Below are 22659 nucleotides of genomic sequence, written 5' to 3'. Positions count from 1 at the left end.
AGAGGGAGGTGACATCACCGGCCTCAAGGAGGTGACGTCCAAACGAGGACATCCCTGGACACACACGGGCATCTAGAGAAATTGGTCTAAGCTGGGCATATAAACTCTAAGTGCCCAAGAGGTTTACCTTGGATCAGAGCAGGCTTCCCAGTGGTGGAGGGGTTGGAGCTAAGCCTTTGTTGACATGTGGGTGACATTTGGAAAAGTCAGAGACAAGGGCCAGGGGACTGGCTTGGAATTGGTGTTGGGAGTGAGCAGGTAGGGAGAGAGCCGCAGGAAGCCACATGATTTCCTGAGAGCCTTGGAGGTGGCAGTAGCTGACCTCCCCCACCTCCAACAGTGACAAGAGCAGCCCATGAGCACAGACACCTTTTCTAGGATACCTGAACTTCGCTGTCTTCATGGTTGGAGAGGAGTGATGTGATTGGGATCCGGAGGGAGCCCCAGAGCTGGAAGTCTCCAAAATGAGCCCAGTCCTGGAGTAGAGGCGCCAAAATGCTTCCTGTTCTGGAGAAGCTGTGCCTCGAGTAAGGCTACTTTACTCCTGAAACCCAAACCTGTGCTCCTTCTTGGAGAAGCCTAGGATTCAGGTCCTTCCCACAGGGTTCCCTGCAGGAGCCCTCACCCCTCGGACGTCGCTTTCCATCTCTTACGATTCCAGATATCTGGCCTAGGGCCGCCTTCTCCACTGGGCTCAGTAGACAACAGTGCCTGTGAGCCACGGGCTTTCAGTGTCCCAGAAAAATATGATCATTTCTTTTCAAATCAGAAGAAAAATAATGAACTTTTAGGCCAAAAAAAATGTTTTCACACATAATAGAAATTTGTCTTTATACCAATGCAGTCATAAGATATAATCAAAATAAATGAAATATCGTTTTCAACAATTTTTAATGGAGGAAGCTGTCCACAAAAGGCAAAAGTCCCAGGGAGGTCATAGTATAGCCCTGATCTGGCCCACAAATCCAAATCGAGAGCGAGCCAAGCAGCTTACTGAGCTCCCACAAAAACCTCAGATACTCATTTTTTCCCCCAAGTGAACCAACATTGAAAATGAAAACATCCTATGAACTAGTTGGAATTATATGTTTTCTAAAACAATTGAATTAGAGAAAAATTGTATTATCAGAATATTGTGTGGATCCATCATATTTTATTCCATTTCAGTCATTGGCTAATAGTGCAGGTCATCCTGAGGGAGTGTCCTGGGTGTGGATGGATCTGGGAAAGGATGACTTGCAACATTATTATTTCAATCCCATCTTGCTCTTGGACTCTCCTCCTAGACATAAGAGTCAGTCCCTCATTTGCCAAGATTAGTGGAATTCCTATGGTCAGTGCTGGCATGTCAGGAGATAATTACTGGGCAGGGGGAAAAGTATGGGATGGAAGAGAGAAGTTTTTTGCCCAGTTTTCTTTTGGGGTCAGGAATATGTCAGCCCCTATACCAGACTCATTCCTTTTGAGTTTAGCTGAGAGAGCCATCTTTTTCTTCATCTTTTTCTTTTTGAAAAGACAAGTGACACAACAGGAGCTTGTAACATCCACTAACCTACCACCCTAACATAGCAATTCTATTGCATATGCAATTTTTGCATATTACCCTCTGAGTATATACCTATTTTTGTAGCATGCTTGTAGACAATCATAGTATGTGTGCTATTTTGTTTCAACAGGCGCCATCTTAATAACAATAATTCCTTGTTTTTGTGTAGTGAATTTAGTGTTTCAATGTGCCTTAACATCTATTATCTCATTTGAGACCCACAGCAATCCTGTGAGATATGTAGGGCAGGTGTTATTATCCCCATTTGACAAGCACTCTTCACTCTGAGGCAGTCTCCATGGCAACATAGGCCTAGTGGCCAAGAAGCCTGCAGTAGATTTTCATGGCATCATGAGCTAAAATGGCTTCCTCCTTTTCCCTCCTCCTCCCACTCCTAATGTTTTTTTTAAACATGTTTATTGAGATATAGTTCACGTCCCATATAATTTACCCATCTGAAGTATATAATTCAGTGGCTTTTAGTACATTCACAGGTATGTGCAAACTATCACGTCAGTTCTAGAAGATTTTTGTCATCCTCCAAACAACCCCATACCCTTTAGCTATCACTTCCCTATTCCCCCTGCTCCCCCAAGTCCTAGGCAACCACTAATCTACTTCTTTATAGATTTCCCTATATTAATTAACATTTCCTGTTAATGGCATCATATAATATGTAGTCTTTTGCAACCTGACTTTTTTTACTTAGTATAACGTTTTCCAGATTTATCCATATTGCAGCATGTATCATTGCTTCCTTTCTTTTTATGGTCTAATAATATTCCATTGTATTGATATACCACATTTTGGTTATCCATTCACAAGCTGATGGACATTTGGGTTATTTCCATCTCTTGGCTGTTATCAATAATGCTGCTGTAAACATTTGTGCTCAAGTTTCTATGTGCACATATGTTTTCATTTCCTTTGAGTATATACCTATGATTGGAAGTACTGGGTCATATGGTAACTAAGTTTAACCGTTTGATGAACTGCCAATTTTCCAAAGTGGCTGCACCGTTTTGCATTCGCACTGGAAGTATCTGAGTGTGCCAGTCTCTGCACATCCTTGCCAACTCCTGTTATTATCCGACTTTTAAATTCTAGCCATCCTAGTAGGTATGAAGTGGTTTCTCATTGTGGTTTTGATTTGCATTTCCCTGACTCCTAAACTCCTAAAGGTTTTGATCACTGACCTCAGCCAAAGGCAATGGGAGAAAAATCCAAATTATATTTACTGGAAGTTTCTTCCAGCTTCTGAGTCTAGGCCCTCTGTACCTCCTGCCGTTAGTGGCTTGCAGTAGAGCATTTGATTCGGGAGGTTGGGGTAAGGCTGGATGAGTCTTTGAGAACACCTTCTTGCCTACACTGTTCCTGTCCTAAGACATCTGCCAGTCCTCACAGTTTTGAGGGAGAAGGCTTTATTAATCTATGGTGATGTCTGTTGGCCAGTTTAAATGAAAGGCACATTTGGACCCCAGCACCGCTCGGGTGGGTTAGAGCCAGCCTTTCCTGTTGTTGGGGCCCTTTAACCTCCTGGTGCCCTGTCCTTTGGCTTGGGGGCATATGTGCTTCCCCTTAAGACCTACCTCCTGACCCGCCTCTAAACGTGTCTCATTCCTTCTCTCTCGTCTCCAGTTTCCTTCCTTTCCCCTCCCCGAATATAGCAATTAACTAGCTGGGAAAATCCCTTTCCCTCCTCCTGCCACAGTCTCTCCTCTTCCACGTGGATGTGATAGTAACCTGGTTGCCTCTCAGGGTTAACATGAGATGGTGTGAAATAATGGGTGTGAACGCGCCCTGAGAGGGCCTCGCCCAGAGCACACTGACACTCAGCAGAAAGCAGTCTCGTGGCCAGCCCTCCACTCCGGAGTTGCTAGCCCTTCGGATGTAAAAGGCTGCGCGGCTAAGTGGCCGTTTCTTACCTGCCATTCACATGGGTTTGTTCCTCCCCTGGGGCCTCAGTGCACAAGAGCAGCCAGAGGCAGCATATGGGCGACCATCACACACACACACGTCTGTCTTCATTTAGGCAGTTGCTGGCTGAATGCTCTTTGGAGAACCAGGAGGTCAGGAGGGCTACGACCAGCACATCAAGCCTCCCCTTCGGCAGGATGATGATGACTTCTGCCATTGCCCAAACTCGGAAAATAAACCCTGCTGGCAGTGACCATAAGAACCCTCATTCCTTTCCAGCCTGACTCCAGGCTGAGCCCACAGGGCAGTGTACTTTCAGAACACGGAGCGGTCAGGACATTCATGTAGAAGCAGCTGATGGAAGGTCCTAGGTCCTTGACGGGGCAGCAGGCAGGGAGGCAAGGAGGCACTTGGGTGTCAGGTACAGGAGATGCTCAATCACATGTGTGAGGAAAAGCAGCCACCAGGATTATTGAAAACGGTGAGCGAAGTGGGTTTAGGGGGAAGGAGGGGCAATAGATAAACTCCCTCTGCCAAGGTGCTTTTGGCCGAGTTCCAAAGGTCAGTTTGCATAAACTGCTTGTCCTGTGCTAACCTGCTTTTGGTCAAAGCCCCCTACCAGTCAGGGGATGTTTAGCGTCCCCCGGAAAGTGGGCAGCATCCCCTGACTGACAGTTTCCAGGTAGCACTGGATTGCATCTGTCTGTTCTACCCCAGCAGGGTTAGTCAACTGTCCTTGAGCCCCATGTTAGTTTTCTGGGCTTCAGTGGTATTTTTGGAGTTCACTGTCTTTAATCTGTGTAGTTGAGTGAAAATGGCTCATCGTTCAGTTGAGTTAAAATCGACAGCAGGCTCCATGGCTACCCATCCCCCTGGGGCTTGCTTCCTGAGCTCTTCCTTCTGAAAAAGCTGTGGCAATGACAGCAGGGTGTACGTGTCAGCCAGCCCTGGTCCTGTCCCCAGGTGATAATGAATCCTCATTGTTGGAGCTGGCCTCCCTCCGATTGGGAGGGTGATGTTGCAATAACTTGGAGTTTTGACTTTTGTTCCCTGGGGACTCTTTGCAAAGAGACAAAGACTAGAAATAAAAGAAAACCAGAGTGGAAATTTCAAGAAACCCACTTCTCAGTCAATTTCCTAATTTCTCATTAACCAAGTGGCCCAATAGAAAGCAGTTATTAGAACATTTTTATCTGATCCTCACATTCTCAGGCTCCCTAGATGGGCAGCTTTCAGAAATCAACCCAACCCACTACCTGCTCTGGGGTGTGTGTGTGTGTGTGTGTGTGTGTGTGTGTATTCAAATCTTTTATTACCAATCAGAGCAATTGCTGCTCTATTTTCTAGAGCCAAGACCCATTTGGTTTGGTGTTTCTGTTTCCAGGATCTGAAACCACTCTATGCTAACCGGTGCCACTATGTGCCCAAGACATCCCAGAAGGAAGCTGAGGAGGTAAGAGCCAGAAGGAGGCTGCACGTCTTACCTTTGGGGAAAGTCTCCTGTTCTGCCTGGAACCCCCTTTCTTTTACTCTTTTTCCCGGGCCTACAGCTTGCTACAAGGTATGTTTAGTTGATTTGTTCAGTGGGTCAGAGCACAGTGCTAATGGGGCCCTGGTCATAGGTTAGAGCCTCATGAGGCCTAATCAGATTTACTTTGTTCTGTGGCCACAGGCTGCCCCTCTGACCCCAGCAGGCAGCCTCTCAGTGTGTGGCTTTGATCCCGAGAGGGACAGATGAAGAGTACAGAGGCCACAGGGTAGGTCCCTCCCCTATGTCTGTGGGTGATGGTTCAGCTGCCTGGATTTGATGTCCAGCTGGAAGAAAAGTGGGAGCCCCACCAAGGCAGCAGGCCTGGACCGGGGAGGCAGAGTCTGAGTCCCACATATGGGAGGGGTCAGGAAGCCAAATGAGGGCCACTGGGAAGCCTGGTCCACTTTGAGGCTCTGGGGAGGCCTGGGCTGGCGGCCTGGCCCCTGTCATGACACGCCCGGAGGCCAGTCTGTTGATGCTTGAGTGGACACGTGAGGGTGTGTCTCTCCTGCCCCGCATGGCTCTCCTTGGGTTCCTTGTTGCCTCACACAGAAGCAGAGGCAGTGGGCGGTGAGGTGAAGCTCGGCTCCAGGTCATTTTTGGAGAGCTTTCATTTCAGCTCACATTCACCTCTCTCCAATCCAGAGAGCCCTTTAATATAAAACTCTACCATGTGTTTCTAGCAACCTGGACCATTTGGTTCTCTATTAACTTCAAACTGAAAGTCAATGCCCCCCCGCCCCTGAGAATAGTTAGAAAAATGGTAAACTTGTGACTGTTAGAAAAAGTTGGCAAGTGGATATAAAATGGTGACTGCATTGCATAACTTCAGGGGAAGCTGTTTTCCCTAACATACAGTGTGAACAGTGCCATCCACTTGCCCCATTTTCCTTCCCCAATCACCAGTTTACCATTTTTCTAACTATTCTCAGGTTAGAAGGGAGTAGAAAGATGTATGTGCCAACAGCTTATCAGAAAGCCACGAGCTTTTGGATGAAGGACCCAATATAGAAAAAAGTGCGCGTTTACCACCAATATTCTCTATAACACAGTGAAACAAATTTACAAGCACTTCATTGCATCCATATGGGGCAGGGGAGAGCCTGGAAGATTTCTCACAAATAAGAGACGATAAATGGAAGTTAATTTTTACATTTTTTTTGCAAACGCGAGATGTGTAAAATGTCATTGCTATTCTCTGGATTTCATTGTGTTCTCATTCTTGTGTTAACTTGGTGACTGTAAAAATGTTAATAATGACTTCCATAGGTTCACTTGTAACCCTGGTCCCCCTAACCCTATTTTTCCTATATAAGGTCATAAGTTCCTCAACCAAAAATTCTCCTTCCGCGAGGGTTATGAGGAACCTTACCCAGGCAGCTCGAGAGGTACTACTGTACTTCAGAGTGCATGTGATGGCCCCTCTGTCTTCCTTCCCATCTGGTCCCCTTTCCCCCATACCCTGATTTCCCGCCCCTTGTATCCTCATTTCCTACCATCCATTTGTTCTTCTGTCCATCCTTCCATCCGTCCTTCCTCCTCTCCATCTCCACCCGTCAGGGATGGGGCCCTGAGGGCTGTGGCTGAGGCTGCACGTGAGCCCAGCTCCACAGTGACTTGCCTCACACACGAGTTCAGCCAGCCACCTGCCCAGCCCCATCCTGCCCATGCATTGGTGTGTTCATTTCACAGCCATCCTTACCGTCTCCATCAGTCACTAACTCACAGTGCCAATCCCAGAGGGTCCCGCCTCCCATCCAGTGCCAGCTCACCTCCTCACTGTGGTGTGTCCCCAGGTGAACTGCCCTCACCTCAGCCGTGGATTCTGCACACCTCGCATCCGGGGCAACACCTGCTTCTGCTGTGACCTCTACAACTGCGGCAAGTGAGTGCCGAGCCCCTGATGGTTTGACCACAGTGGGCACGAGCAGGGCTAGGGTGGGGGAAGGGCGCACAGCAGGGATCAGAGAAGTAGAAAACATTGGTCTTCAAAGGATTTCAGCTGACATGCATTACCTGCCTTCTCTGTGCCAGGCATCATGCTAGGTGCTGTCAAGTATCTGATCTCATTTAATTCTTACTTATGATGTATGTAGAATTATTATCCCCATTTTACAGATGATAAGACTGAGGCTCAGAGGAAACAGACAGCTAGTTCAAGGTGACACAGAGTTCGAAAATGGCAGAGGTAGGGTTCACACTCAGTTCTGTCTAAGTCCAAGTTCAACAACATTCAACAAATAGCCTGACTCTGTTCCAGATGCTAGAGATTCAGCAGCAAACAAAACAAAATTCCTTGCCCTCACAGAACTTAGATTTTGGTGCTAGTTCTGCTACAACCACTCTGGCGCTCTGCCCTTCAACTGTTAAAACATCATTTATTCTCTTTGAAGACATATTTAGGTGCCAGGAATACAGAGTCCTGCGGAGAAATTCGCAGACTAGCAGGGATGACCGACCTGTGAGCCATTGATTGCAGTCTAGTGTGAGAAGTGTGGTGCGGATCTGGGGATGTACAGGAGACCCTCTCTATGCAAATGACTGGAAGTCAGAGTCGCTGGGGGCAAAGGGGGGGCGTGTCAAGGAGGAGGAGATGTGGGAGCTGAGACTCAAAGGATAAGGAGGGAGTTAGGAAACAAACCCAAGTGGGGTGGAGGTGGGGAGGGTCTTCCCAGAAGTTGTGGGGGAGGTGAGGGCAGAGCGCTGGTCACAGGTCAGATCATGGAGGGCTCACTGGCCATAAGAATGCCTCTGGACTTGACCCTGTGAGCAACTGGGAGCCATTGAAGGGTATAGCGTGGAAGGTGGATTTGAGTGGTTGGAGACTGGAGGCTACTAGGGGGCCACTGCAAGAGTCCAGGCCAAAGGGAACGGAGCCTAGATTAAGTTGGTTTGGGGATGGTGGGAAGCAAGGAGTACTTTTAAAAGCAATTTAGAAGGTGGAATAGACAGGAATGCGTGAGCAGGTGATGCAGAGCATAAGTAAATGGCCCTGTACGGGGTGTGTCAGCCAGTGCCTGCCATGCACGTATTTTCTTTCAGCTCTCCGTGCAGGGGTGCTGAGGAGGGGGAGGGCGGAAGGGCGGGAGGAGTTGGCAGAAGGGGCCCGGATGGAGCTAGGTCCAAAGGGGTCAGCTGGACGCACCCCTCCTCACTCACACTCCCTACTCATGGTTTTGGGGCGCCAGTTTCTCCGGTTTGAGGATTAAAGACCTGACAGACCAGAGGCAGTGGGGGGGCGGGGAGGAGAAGGGGGACTCACGCCAGCCCTTTTACTTTCTTTGCTAGCACCGGTCTCATTTCGGTCTCATTTCGTTAAAAGGTTTGGCAGTGGAGGAAGAGAAACTTAAAGACTCAAATGAGGTTTGGGGATTATCTGGGAGATTCAATTATTCATGTTGTAATAATAACTAACACTTGTAAAGGACTTCCCTCCTTAGCGGTGATGGAGAGCTGGCTATAATTGTACTTCCTGAGCCCATCCTTCCAAAAATGATCAAAGGAATGTAAAATAGGTCCTAGGGGAATTGGGGTTAGTTTGCTAGCTTTCCTCTTGCCTCCCCTTGTCCATGCCCCTCCCCCTGCTCAGTCCTCCCCTCTGCTTTTACCCCCTCCCTCCTTCTGACACCCTGTCCTCTGGCCAGCTCTCCTCTCCCCTCTCCTTTCCCTTTCCGTTCTGAGATCCCAGGAGGAGAGAGGAGGCCCGCTGAGAGGGCTGAGAAGTGATTCCTTATGGGCACACCTTTCTCTCCACACTTAGGTGTGTTTCTGAAAAAGGTCTGAATAAACTAAATCCTACTTTAAATTCCATTTAGCTGAGCCCTTAGGTGAATTTTTTTTAAAGTGGAGACTCAAGCCCAATTTATCTTCCTGTCAATCTGAACTTCATAATAACTGACTTTCTTAAAGCAAGTCGTGCCAGGATCGTCTTCAAGGCCCTAAAGGAATTTTATGAGGAGCTCTGCTAAACTCTGAGCTCCCTAAAGGCAGCGAACACAACTTCATCTTATCTTTATCCTCAGGCCCCGGCACAGGACCAGGCTTGAATGAAAGACCTGATGACAAGGGAGTGACATGTGTTGAAAAGGATCAGAAAGGAACACCCTTTTCCCCAGGAAAATAAACTATTGGACCAGACAACTAAGAGGGTTCACGGGGACACTGCCCCTAACAACCTTTGAGCTGGAAACGCCGTTCACCTACCTGATGCCTGGGGACCAGCCTCAGGCGGCGATCGAGGCCTTGCCCAGGTCTGTAGCGTTGAGATTCCAAGGGCAAAGCCACTAGAAAAGCACTTACTGAGCTTTTCATCAGGCAACAGTCCCATGCGGTCAGAAAGCAAGGCCGCGAGACTTAAGAGGTGATGATCCTACAATAGAAGGAGAAGGTTTTCCTTGACCCGAGACTTTTTCCAGCCAGCTCGAAGGAGACCTAATCTCCAGGCCTAAATATAGCTAGCTGCAAGCATTCTGAGGCTCGGAGACTTTAATTTTGCCGAATGTGTATTTTTTTCCCTCGCACAAAGCCTATTTTTAATCAATTGCCAGCTCCTCTAGTCCATTTCCTGGAAAGGAGGCCAAGAAAAAAAAAAGTGGGAACAAAAACATCAGGCAGTCATTTGTACAGCGCTACGGAAACAGAGTTTCTGCTGTCCCCTCGAAGCCACAGACCTTCTTTGACGTCAGGGGCAGCGAGGTTTTAATACCAAACATAGATGATTCCATTTCGCCCTGTGCAGGAAGGTGGTTTCTCTAGGACGCAGCTCTGCAGCAGCTGCCTTTCAGCCTTCACTCAGCTTTGGAGAGGTCAAGTCAATATCACTGGTTTTCAGTGTGTAACCTAAAGGAAGCGAAAGGAAATGGGCGTGGTTTGTGAACTGCTGCAGCTGGTGATGAATAAAATGAAAGATGATAGCTCACTTTCATCCATTCCTCCCTTTGCCAAACTTTTATTGAGCTCCTACTGTGTGCCAGGGACTGTTCTAGAAGGATAGATATCCTTAAAATAACATTTTGCCCTTAAGGAACTCAATTTACCAGGGGGATTATGGGGAGGGGGGTTTAGACTGATGCACAGAATACACGCAGTGAGAGAAAGGTGCACAGAGGCTGCCCGTAGCTGCTGCCTGTCCACCAAGAGTTGGTGAATAGTTCCAGGCCCTTATCGAAGAGCAGAAGGATGCCCTTTGGCTTTATCCAAGATCTGTTGCCTCCTACTCTGTTGAATGGGGACTGAAACACAGAGAGGTTATGTTTCTCCAGGCACACCCAGCAAGTTGGGAGCAAGGTGGTAAAAGCCCGCACTGGGTAATCAATCTTATGATCAATGCAATGATCCGTCTTTGAACTCAGTTACTCATTCACCAAGTATCTATTGATGACCCATAACATTTCTACCACCCAGCTAGGAGGCAGTGAGGGAGACACAAAAGAAGTGTAAGAGATGACCTTGCCCTCCAGAGGTTAGAATTTAGACAGAGCCATCGTGTCCACCTTGGCCTTGGTTGTAGCTTTAGCACCCGGCACGGTACTCAGCACTGGGTAGGCTCTCAGTAAATATCAGATGAAATGAATAGCTGAATTATTGACCTATGCAACGTGTCAAACTAAGAAGGACAGACTGAGGCTGTGGGAGTCCAGGTGCAAAGCTAATGCATGGGCTCTGGAGTCCTTGAAGAATGAGAAGTGTGTGTTGAAGCTTTGCGCAGCGGGAGAGATCAGGACAGGCAGAGAACAGAAGGCAGTACCTCCCACGCAGGGGGAGAAATCTGAGCAAAGTTCTGGAATAAGTACCCAGCATGGCCAGTTTGGTGCTTCTGAGGATTCCAGCCTGGCTGGAATGTGGATTCCATTTTGGAGTTGGATTATGACAGACTGAGGAATTGGGATACTTTTTCCTGAAGGTAATGGGGAGCCAGGGAAGGGTTTTGATTAAATGAATGACTTAGTTTTACAAATGTGTTAGGAAGCTGAACCAGGCAGTGATGGGGTCTGGCAGGAGGGCCCTGCAGTCACGGAGGCTTGAGGGTGGGAGCAGTGAGAATCCAGAAGATGGAATATCAGACGAAGCTCTGCCCAGAGACTGAACCAAATGGAATCGTGAATCTCAAACAGAAACAAACCACATTAATTCGCTAAACCCTGAACCAGATCGAGTATTAATGTTCTTTTGCTTCATGGTTCAGTTAAAAAAACATTTTAGTAGCTGCTGAACCCACTCAAACTGAAACCAAACATATATTCTCTACAATTAGTGAATACTTTTAAATGAACTACTAACCTAGCTCCATGTTGTGGTCTGTGCTTTTAAAGCGTCACTGCCTTTAAGAACACGATTCAGAGGTTTGAATCATTTTGCCAGAGGCTGGCTCTTAAAAGGGAAAAAACACAGCTACATGTTTTGCGGGGGGGGCCCTTACAATGTGCTAGAGTACTGCTTCCGTGCATTCGCTCATGAAATCCCCCGGGCTCAGAGAAGTTAAGAAAGTTGCTCAAGGTCAGACAGCAAATAAGTGACAGAGCCAGGTTTCAAATGCAGGCTGATTCCAGAGTCTGCTCTGCTGTACCACCCATCTGTATGTGCTACCAGCCCACCCTCGGTGTTTTAGGACATAAGCAAAGATACCTGGGGAGAAGTTCAGAAGCTGATTCTCAAGCCTCCCCTGCACCCCTACAACCCCACACTCGCCCTTATACACAGGCCTGCCTTTTTCAGGGGAGAGTCCTTGTACAGCGGTGCCTTTTTGAGCAGTAAGTAATCTGTGTATCCTCCCTGCCCCATCCCCAGGCTCGAGTACCATGCCAGCTAATAGGAGACACTCAGTGTATGCTTCCAGGTGGTGTTCAGCTATGTTCCTGAAAAACCTGAAATCTAGCTCAAATTCTGATGAATTGAAACACCGTTAAAATTCCACTATGGAAGCTTACTATTTAAAACAGCAGGTCTCAAATATCAATGAGCTCATTAACACAGATTCCAGAGCCTCACCCCAAGAGATTCTGCCAGATTTAGTAGGACTGTGGCTGGGCCTCAGAATCTGCATGTTTAACCATCTCTTTCTCAAAGATGCATGCACACACACACAGATACACAGAGACTCCCACAGGCACACACAAATAACACAGTGACACAGGCAGGCACATAGACACACAAACACAGATTTTGACGCAGGCTGTCCTGTAACCACACTGATTTCAATTCCTTAAAGAAGCACTGGTTTTAAAGAATTCTAAGATAATTCATCTGTAAAGTTTAAAAGTCTTCTGTGAATAATCTCTCCCTGATTCATTTTGGAGGTTAATGTTTAATTTTTTTTTCTTTTTCATTTTCTATATTCTTATAGCAGGGGAGTCACACATAACTATCCTGATGCCAGGGGGTTTGGTTCTAAGTTTAATTGTAAGAATCACAGTGTTTAAGATTCATTATTGATTCCAGTGGCCAAGTTGTAAACTAGTTTGAAACATCCAGGAAGACAGGAGCTTCCATTTAATTGATTTAGCCAGTATTTATGTAGCACCAACTATGTGTCCAGCACAGCAATGAACAAAACAAACCAAGTCCCTACCCTCATGGAGCTCACATTCAAGTTAGGGAGACAGACAGTAATGAAGCACACACATTAGTAAGAAGTGCTGCAGAGGATTTAGGGAAGGGAAATTAGCTTGGGCTGCCATAACAAAATACCATAGACTGGTTGGCTTGAACAACAAATCTTTATTTTCTCATAATTCTGGAGGCTGGAAGTCCGAGATCAGGCACCAGCATTGTCAGGTTCTGGTGAGGGCTCTCTTCCTGGCTTGCTGATGGCCACCTTCTTGTTGTGTCCTCACGTGGTCTTTCCTCAGTGTGTGCATGCGTGTGGAGAGTTCTCTCTTCCTCTTTTTGTAAAGCCACCAATCCTATCAGATTAGGGCCCCACCCTTATGATCTCATCTAACCTTAATTACCTCCTAAGAGCCCTTCTCCAAATACAGTCACCTTGGGAGTTAGGGCTTCAATATATGAATTTCGGAAGGGAACACAATTCAGTTCATGGCAAGTAGTGGGCTAGAGAGTGACCAGGCTGGGTGGGGGTGGGGATGTCTTTGGACAGAGTGGTCAGGGAAGGCCTCTCTGAGGAGGTGATATTCAGATTTTGTGCAGGAACTCAGCTTTAGTACTTTATTGGAATGCTGTTTTTTGTTTGTTGGTGTTTTGTTTTGTTTTGAGAGAGGAAACACTGAAATCTTTGAAGCCTGAATTCAGATCCCAGCTCTACCGCTTACGACTTGAGGAAATTCCTAACCTCTCTGTGCTCCAGTTTCTTCATCTGTGAAACGGGAATGGTGGTAGTACTTACCTCATACAATATTGTAAGGATTTGCAGCACAGCCTAATAGAACTTTCTGCGATGATGGAAATGCTGTAATCTGCTCTGTCCAGTACAGTAACCAGCCACTAGTGTGGCCCTTAAAAGTGTGGCTGCTGAGCACTTAACATGTGCCTCGTGAGACTGAAGAACTGAATTTTTTACTTAATTTTAATAGTCACCTGTTGACTAGAAGCCGCCATATTAGCACAGATGTAATGAATTCATGTCTGTAAAATGCTTAGCCCCCTGCCAGGCACATAGCAGGTGTCAATAATTGCCATCTAGGATTAGCGTTAGCTGATGGTAACAAGTGTTTCTCTGGCAGGTAGGAGGGTTTCTGGGGATAAACGGTAGTCACACTTTGATTGATTATCGTATCTTGCTCCCCGAGTGCATTGTTGGCTACGATGTCCCTTACGATAGCTCCCTACCTGCCCACCTGTCTTTTCACTGAGCCGCATGGTAGCCAAAGCCCTAGAGGGACAGCCTGCTCCCTGGAGACTGACTGGATGTGCTTCTCCCCGTCCAGCCGGGTGGAGATCACCGGTGGCTACTATGAGTACATTGACGTCAGCAGCTGCCAGGATATCATCCACCTCTACCACCTGCTCTGGTCCGCCACCATCCTCAACATCGTCGGCCTCTTCCTGGGCATCATCACTGCCGCTGTCCTGGGGGGCTTTAAGGACATGGTAAGGAAGGAAGTGACTTCCCATCCCACAGAGGCCCCTCCTCCTGTCAGGGCTGGGGCGAGGCTAGGCGGTTGGGGGCAATGGGGACCCACGCTTTGAAGGGAGGAACAGAAACCGTTGGTTCAAGAATGTAGCTGCCTTTCGAACTTCCCTGGCGGTCCAGTGGTTAGGACTTCGTGTTTCCACTGCAGGGGGCCCGGGCTCGATCCCTGGTCGGGGAACTAAGGTCCCACATGCCATGCGGTGGGGCCAAAAAAAGAATGTAGCTGGTTTCAAACAGCTCGAGTCGAAGGAGCCAGATGATGCCATCAGCCTGCAGACATTTCTTGTTAACATGAGTTGCCTGTGTTTTTGAGGCACATTCTGGGGGCGGGTGGGGCTCATGCTAGTTATGTAAACATAGCCTTTAATTACCGCCCCCCACTCCCTCCAATTTTTTTTTTTTTTTTTTTTTTTTTTTTTGCGGTACGCGGGCCTCTCACTGTCGTGGCCTCTCCCGTTGCGGAGCACAGGCTCCGGACGCGCAGGCTCAGCGGCCACGGCTCACGGGCCCAGGCGCTCCGCGGCATGTGGGGTCTTCCCGGACCGGGGCACGAACCCGTGTCCCCTGCATCGGCAGGCGGACTCTCAACCACTGCGCCACCAGGGAAGCCCCCCCACCCCCCCACCCCCCCCACACCCCCACCCCCCCCACACACACTTTTAGTAGAAACCTTTTTGGATGGTATTTCCATTAACAGACTTTGGGAGAGCTGGAAGCAAAGACGTTTTTAGCTACAGGTAAGACTACTGCTCCTCTCCCCCTCCCCAGGAATTTCCTCCTGGAGTTTCTCCAGAAAGAAAGAGCCTGGGGACTCTTTCTGCATGTGAAGGCCCAGCTCTAGGCTAAACTGCTGCTCAGGTCTTGTCCTCAACCTTAACCTCACTCTCAGTCTCCCTGCGTCCCCTGTGCTCCCTTTCAACTCTTTTCCATATTCATGTGTTATGTCTGCAAAGGCACCCCAGGACTCAGCGCCCAGTAGGTGCTCCATAATAGTGGGGTCCTTCCTTCTTTTGCTTTTAAAGCATTTCAAAGCATTTGCTTATTTAATAAACCTTGATCTCTAATAATGGAGATAATAGCTTTAGAGCTATGGTTCTCAGCCTGGCTTCAGATTAGAATGGAATCACCTGAGGTGCTCTAAAAACTCTGGCTGCCCAGACTGCTCCTCCAGAGATGCCAATTTGATTGGTCTAAATTGAAGCCCAGGCATCAATACTTTATTAAAAGCCCCCCAGGTGACTCCAACTGTGGCCATGGTTGAGTATGGCTGCTTTAAAGAAATGTCCCACCCATGTCTAGGGAATTATTTTGTGCCTAAAAAGGGTTTTCCTTTGACCCCAGAAATGAGGCAGATAACCCCTAGGCCTTTGGCTGTTTCTGTCCCATTTGGGGGGTCACTGAGGAACAGGAAGCTGAAAGGCAGTTTGTAGTTTGGCCCTGGACTGTCTAAAGGATGAGTAATGGAAAGTGAAAGGTGTGGTAGGACCAGGGAAGAGAAAAAACTGCAGTTTTGGGCACCAAGTCCCCAGTAGAACCGGGCTAACTGGAAGTATTGAGTGTTCCCGCTGGTGACCCTGCTCCTGCCCAGCCCGACTGTCCTTCTCTTTTTTCCCCTCCCTCTCTCATACACGCATTTCTCATTCCCGGGCCCCTCCTCCCACTCGGGAAAGCCCAAGCTCGGGGGAAGCCTCAAGGTAGGGGGGCCCCTTGGATGGAGAAGGCTGTCCTGTAAGTTTGGGCCTGATGGAGCACTGGGGTGAGAAAGCTTCAGAAAAGCTGTTTCTGGGTTGGAGCTGCTTTGGAGAAAAGAATGCCCTTTGTTCTTGGAGACTGTCCCCAGGGGGCAGGTGAAAGCAGAGGCCTTGTGTAGAATCTGAGCCGCTCTGGCTGGAAGAGAAGCTTCTGGTTGGGGCTGGCGAGTTGAGATGGGACATCAGGATGAGTGTTCAGGCTTCTCTGAATTATCCGTCGAGGTCTCGGACATGGACAGCCGAGCGCCCTGATGTACAAATGGAGTGGCTGGCAGCCGCTTGGTAGGCTCTGCGGGGCTCCTGCAAGGACTCTTGTCAAAACTCAGTTGACCATTGACGCTTAGGTTTATTTCTGAACTCTTTTTAATTGTTGAAGCATAGTTGACTTACAATAGCATATTAGTTTCAGGTGTACAGTCTGCACTGTTAATTTCACTGTGACCTTGATCTCTAGGGGAATAGGGGTTTGTTGACTGTCTGTCCTGAGAGGTGCCAGTAATGGCCCCTTTACTCTCCATAAAGGGCTTTTGTACAATTTCTTTCTCCGCTTCTCACCACCACTAGTACCTCGTGAAGTAAATATTACTCCCCCCATTAACAGATGAGGAAACAGGCCAACAGAGGTCAAGTTACCTGCCCAGGGCTAAATAGCAGAGCTGGGAGTGGAACCCTTTCTGGTTTTACAAGTGTTTTAATAGATATTACCTCCTTTGTTTAGTTGCTTTCATTAAAAAAAGTAAGGGCTTCCCTGGTGGCGTAGTGGTTGAGAGTCCACCTGCCGATGCAGGGGACATGGGTTCGTGCCCCGGTCCGGGAAGATCCCACATGCTGCAGAGCGGCTGGGCCCGTGAGCCATGGCCGCTGGGCCTGCGTGTCTGGAGCCTGTGCTCTGCAGTGGGAGAGGCCACAACAGTGAGAGGCCCGCGTACCGCAAAAAATTAAAACAATAAAATTTAAAGCAAGTTGTTCCCAACTGTTGGGAGCTTCTCTGAGAGGAAAGGAGGAGAGCAAGGGAAGACCTGAGCGTCATCAAATGCCAGGCCTGGGAACCCAATCAAGGGCCAGTGGGGAAAACGAAAGATGAAGGCAAAGAGCAGGGGCAGGAGATTTGATTCATGACGGGAGAGAACAAGCGGGAGTTATAAGATGGGAGTACCGAGGAGGAACCATTGTTTCGATCACTTTATTAAAATGAGGCATGGTGTGGAAAATCCTGGAACATCAACCAGGTAGGCCTACATAAAATCCTCAGCCTGGGTCCAAATGTGCTTGGTGACTCTTGGCGTGACTCCACCTTGAGTAGAATGCCTTGGGGGCTGCAGGGAGGCCCAAGGGTGCTGGCTGATGAAGGGCATTCCTGAGGAGTGAGGCCAGGAGCCAAAAGCTGTGAGCTGGCAGCCTTCAAAGAGATCAGCTCGGAGCATCGTTTCCAGAGTTGTGGGAACCTGAAAGGAAAAAAGACGTCTTCTTTCCCTGACCAGAGGGGCTTGGTGAAAAGGGTCTTGAACAAATGTTTGATGACCAAAGTGTTTGCTGCCCAAAGATATAAGAATTTGAGGTGAATCTTTAAAAGGTGATGATATCTTGCCATTTTCTCCTACTTGGTGTCTCTGGTTTAGAGTAAAGTGGGGAGAAGTCAAAGCGGCCTTCTGTCCAAAGTCTGCCATTGTTGTCTCAGAAGAGACTCAGTGTTGTCCAGGAGAGACGGCTTTGACCATTTCCTGTGCTACCTAGTAACTGTTTGTTTCACTGGAGCTCAGAATGCTACTGGTCAAAAATGGGGGTCTCATAACTTAAGCCCCAGAATTATTGGTACAGAAATACACACACTCCAATATGTACACACAAGTAGAGATGGAGCCCAGATTTATTGGAAAATCACAATTACTGATTTAAAACATAACCAGACCATGGGACTTCCCTGGTTGTCTAGTGGGTAAGACTCCATGCTCCCAATACAGGGGGCCCGGGTTCGATCCCTGGTCAGGGAACTAGATCCCACATGCATGCTGCAACTAAGAAGCCCACTTGCCGCAAGTAAAGATCCCGCATGCCGCAACAAGGGATCCTGCATGCCTCAACTAAGACCAGGAGCAGCCAAAACAAATAAATATTAAAAAAACAACAACCATAAGCAGACCATTATTTGGGGCCATCCCTTTTGCTTCTCCCCTGCCTGACTCCTGACTTCACCCCCCTTCACTCCCTCAACCTCTCTCGATGCCCTGTCCATTTTCTCTCTGCCCTCTACACTTCTCTTCTGTGGCTTTCTTGTGCTTATTTAATCTTCCTCCTGTGTTTCTTTCTCTATAATAGTCAACTTCCTTTCAAAGATTATCCTGGACCCCCAGCCTCGCTGCACACACAAAACCTTTTCTAGATAGAGTTTACATTGCATGATTGCTTCTCTATGGTTAGGCTTAGTTTATTTGCATAGAAGAACTGGTTTCGTTTTGCAAGAGCTGGAGGGTGTGTTTTTAACTGACACAAGGCCAACGGAACATGGTTTCTCGGACTTCCTCAGGGATGACATTTCTTTTTGGAATCCTTGTGGAGAGGTAAGGGCATTTCTGAGCACTCTTCTGTAACGCGAGCCAGCCCTTGGAATGGTCAAGATCTAAGTTCTCTCCCACACAAGAGAGAGGCTGAGAAACATTTCTCTGGTTGTCTGTGAGGCGCATCATAATGACTGAGGCTTGTAGCTCTTCAAACCTCCTAGAGATGTAAACAGTAACCCACTCCAAGGAAGAGAGCAACAGACTGTGTTGAAACTTGCTATAAGGGAGTTTCCTCTGCCAACATCCCACCATGGTTGCCTGTGACATTGCCAAAGCCTGCCCACACATTTTCATCACTTGAGAGGAAGCTTCTGCTCTCCGTTAATGCAAAGTAGATACATACCAGAAACAAGACACGTTGATTTTACAGACAGCTGTCGATTATCCACATGAATGGAGGGGTGTCAATGACATGGATGATGGAAAGAACATTTACCCACACCTTGACCCATAAGGTACAGAGCACAGTCCTGCTTGGGAACTAATGAGCGGTGGGGGCTTCCTTGAGCAGTGTTTTGGCCTTGTTGAAATCTGCAACCCCATCCTGGATAAGATTAGCTTTAGGGCTTCCCTGGTGGCACAGTGGTTGAGAGTCCGCCTGTCGATGCAGGGGACACGGGTTCGTGCCCCAGTCCGGGAAGATCCCACATGCCGCGGAGCAGCTGGGCCCGTGAGCCATGGCCGCTGAGCCTGCGCATCCGGAGCCTGTGCTCCGCAACGGGAGAGGCCAGCGTTCTTTCTGCATTGCTTTGTTTTCCCAAAAAGTGGGGGTGGAATCTGCAAGAATCCTTACAACTTTTATAAACCCTTTGTGATTGATCACATTTCTGTCACAGCAATAGCAATAGCCTTGTCCGTTTGACATTTTGTATTTGGGGTCTCAGTTTCTTCTTTTTCTTTTTTGTTTTTGAAAATCATACAAATGATTTCAACTTTTCTATAGGTTTGAATTTTTCAAAATAATAAGTTGTGGGGAAATGACACAAGTAATACATATTAGTTGTGAAAACCTTGGCTATATAATTGAAAGTGAAGAGTCCCCATTTACTTCCTAGTACTGCTGCCCTCCCCAGAGATAAACATAGTTAACAGTCTGTTGTGTATCTTTCCAGATTAATTTCATTGACAAACACACATATGTGTATAACTGAGTCTTTATTTTTTACATAAACTGGCATTATGCTACATTAATGTAACATGGTGGCTTTTAAAAAAGATTTTATTTTTTTAGAGCAGTTTTAGGTTCACAGCAAAATTGAGAGGAAGATAGAGAGATTTCCCATGTACCCCTTCCCCACACATGCGCGGCCTCCCTCATTACCCACAGCCCCCACCAGAGGGGTGCATTTGTTACCAAGGATGAAGCTATATCGCCACATCAGAATCACCCAAAGTTCATAGTTTACCTTAGAGTTCACTGTTTTTTTTTTTCCTATAAATTTATTTATTTATTTATTTTTGGCTGCCTTGGGTCTTCGTTGCTGCACGCGGGCTTTCTCTAGTTGCGGCGAGCGGGGGCTCCTCTTCATTGCAGTGCGTGGGCTTCTCATTGTGGTGGCTTCTCTTGTTGTGGAGCACGGGCTCTAGGCGCCCGGGCTTCAGTAGTTGTGGCGCGCAGGCTTCGTTGCTCCATGGCATGTGGCATCTTCCCGGACCAGGGCTCGAACCCGTGTACCCTGCATTGACAGGTGGATTCTTAACCACTGCGCCACCAGGGAAGCCCCAGGGTTCACTCTTGATGTTGTAATTCTATGGGTTTGGACAAATGTATAATGACATGTATCCATCACTATGGTGGCAAACAGTAGTTTCACTGTCCTAAAAATACTCTGGGCTCTGCCTATTCATCCCTCTCCCCAACCCCAACCCCTGGCAACCACTAATCTTTTTATTGTCTCCATAGTTCTGCCAATAGCTTGTTTTTGTTTTTTTAATTTAACAATATATCCTGGACAACTTCCCTGTCACTAAATATAGGTGCACATCATTGTTTATCAATAGCTCCATAGTATTCTCTAGTACGAATGTACCATGGTTTATTTAGCCATTCTCCTAGTGATGAACGTTTATGTTGTTTCTAATTTATGTTTTTCTGCAGAACCCAGCTCTCCCAGCACTGAACTGTTCTGTTGAAAATGCCCATCCGACTGTTTCTTACTACGCTCGTCCTCAAGTGGCATCCTATAATACCTACTACCATAGCCCTCCTCACCTGCCACCTTATTCTGCTTATGACTTTCAGGTATGTTTTGAGAGAAAAAGAACTCTCCATTATCCTTGCTCTCGCTCATGCTGTCTCGTTCTCTCCTTAATTATGGACCCTTCCTAATATATATGACGTAGCCAGGCTCTGTATCCCTGAGGGCCTTTAGCAGCCTGTGGGTACCAGTGACTAGCTTAAGGACTGCACAGGCAGGCAATGATGGGAGAGATGGGGAGGGTGGGAAAGACACAAGAGGAGAAGAAACAGAAGGAGGGAAGAAAAGGGGAGAGGAGATAGGATCCGGGTGTCCCAAGTTGCCTTGACCTACACCGAGGTACTCATGAGTATGTCACCACGGACCCCTGTCCAACAATGGCCTTTTCCATTTCTCTGCCACTGGGAGAGCCTTCCTCCTTAGGACAAGGGCATTCTGAGCCACACACGGGTTTGAATCAAATCTGTAATGAGGAAGAAGTCCCTTCTTTTTCTCCAGACTTCCTAACTGGGACTCTACAGAGCAAATATTTTTTATAACACCCTCCTCCCCTTTTTTGCCTTGTTATCACGTGGGTCAGAAATAAGTGTTACCAAGTTTGCCTTTTCCCATTTTCCTTTTGAGCTAAGACTAGCACAGAAGAACAGAACCCAAAAGGCACTTAATTAAAAGGAATTCATTGTATGCAGAGCACTGAACTAGACACTTCAGGAAAACAAACGAAACAGTCTTTTAGGCATTTACAGTGACCCTAAACCCTGGACCACAGAAGGATGGGATTACACTCGAATCTGGTTAATTCAAAATTTGGGGACCAAGGAAATGCCTTTGAAAGGAGGGAAGCTCATAATGAATTTACTTCTATTGACCAAGAGCCCTGAATGCTCCAAGGGGACATAAAAGCATGACTGTTTGGGGGTGGTCCCAATTAACCAGCCAGTTTAGAAAAACAGAGCCCTTGGGCAAACTAATTTCCACTTCAGATTAACAAAATAATTGAAACTGAAAAACCCCCTATTTAGTTAAATAAAGTGTACTTTGGTTTGGTTTACATACTGTACGGGGAGGTCTAGGACTCTATATGGCAATAGGAATACGTATCTATAGTGTGAAGATGGATTTGTTTGCTGTCATAAAATACAGCACCAGCACAAGGAGGCATCCATTAAAGCTTGGGAAAAGATGTTAGAACTTGTTTTAAAGCCTACTGTATTCACAGGTAGACAACTCAGGGAACTTGTTCCCCAAACAGGTAATATAGACCAGAAAACACAAATATGTTCTAAAAGGGCATAGATAATTGCAGTAGTGACAGAGGCAAAGGAATCCTTTAAAAGAATGCAGGGATGTTGAACCTAGCACAGGATGGTCACCATTCTTTGGGGACGCCCATAATAAAAACTCATCCTGGGACAGAGGGGCCACGCATGGCTCCCAAGAGGCTGCTTCCATTTTTTATATCGAAGTAAATTATATTGACTATATCGATTTTAGGACTTTTCACTTTATAACGAACCCCTGAAGTAGTAACAATAACTTCCTTGGTGATGGCTGCTGCAAACTCTGAGATAGGAAGCCCCTGTTTAGGGGATGGAGCCATCTCTCTGTCCATCATTCCTCATTCAAACACTACCCCAGGCATGAAAACAAGATTGCCAATGCCAGTGGTGGCCCAGGCTGTTGGTTTCAGTTCAGTCAATGTTGACTCTGTGTTCCCATGTGCCAGGAACTGTGCCAGGAGCTATGGATGTAGAGATTGAATGAGACATAGGCCCTGCATTAAGAGACCAGTCTAGGAACCTGAAGGGGACTGGTTGGGGGACAGCAGTGGGGACAAAACAGTAAGTAGACTATTACTCAGAGTGCTATGGAAACCCAGACACAGGGTACCTAACTCAGGGTACCTAACTCAGAGAAGGGATCCAAATCTAGCCACCTAACCCAAACCTACTCCGTGGGCTCAAAGCAGGCACTTCAGGGATTTGTGGAAGCCTCTGCTTTTTAATGACAGCTCCTATTCAGTGAGAACCTACTATGTACCAAGCATTGTGCTAAGTGCTTTACAGATAT

General features: G+C 47.3%; 1 protein-coding gene across 4 annotated transcripts in view; it reads left to right on the top strand.

Moving 5' to 3' along the window:
- Positions 1-22659, top strand: part of TMEM255A (transmembrane protein 255A) — a gene marked incomplete at both ends in the record, with an annotated part of 44618 nt that overhangs the window by 17214 nt on the left and 4745 nt on the right. The window contains 5 exons of one of the 4 annotated variants that reach the window (XM_079728290.1): positions 4848-4916; positions 6311-6382; positions 6791-6879; positions 13877-14039; positions 20490-20633. In XM_079728290.1, the coding sequence (XP_079584416.1) occupies positions 4848-4916; positions 6311-6382; positions 6791-6879; positions 13877-14039; positions 20490-20633 (537 nt within the window). The remainder of the gene's footprint in view (positions 1-4847; positions 4917-6310; positions 6383-6790; positions 6880-13876; positions 14040-20489; positions 20634-22659) is intronic. The other 3 variants (XM_079728291.1, XM_079728292.1, XM_079728293.1) reach the window with 3 other exon arrangements.

Source organism: Hyperoodon ampullatus (genome assembly GCF_949752795.1).
Source record: "Hyperoodon ampullatus genome assembly, chromosome: X".
Classification (NCBI taxonomy): domain Eukaryota; kingdom Metazoa; phylum Chordata; class Mammalia; order Artiodactyla; family Ziphiidae; genus Hyperoodon; species Hyperoodon ampullatus.
Note: the sequence above shows the minus strand (reverse complement) of the source record. Positions and strands in the feature narration are given on the sequence as shown.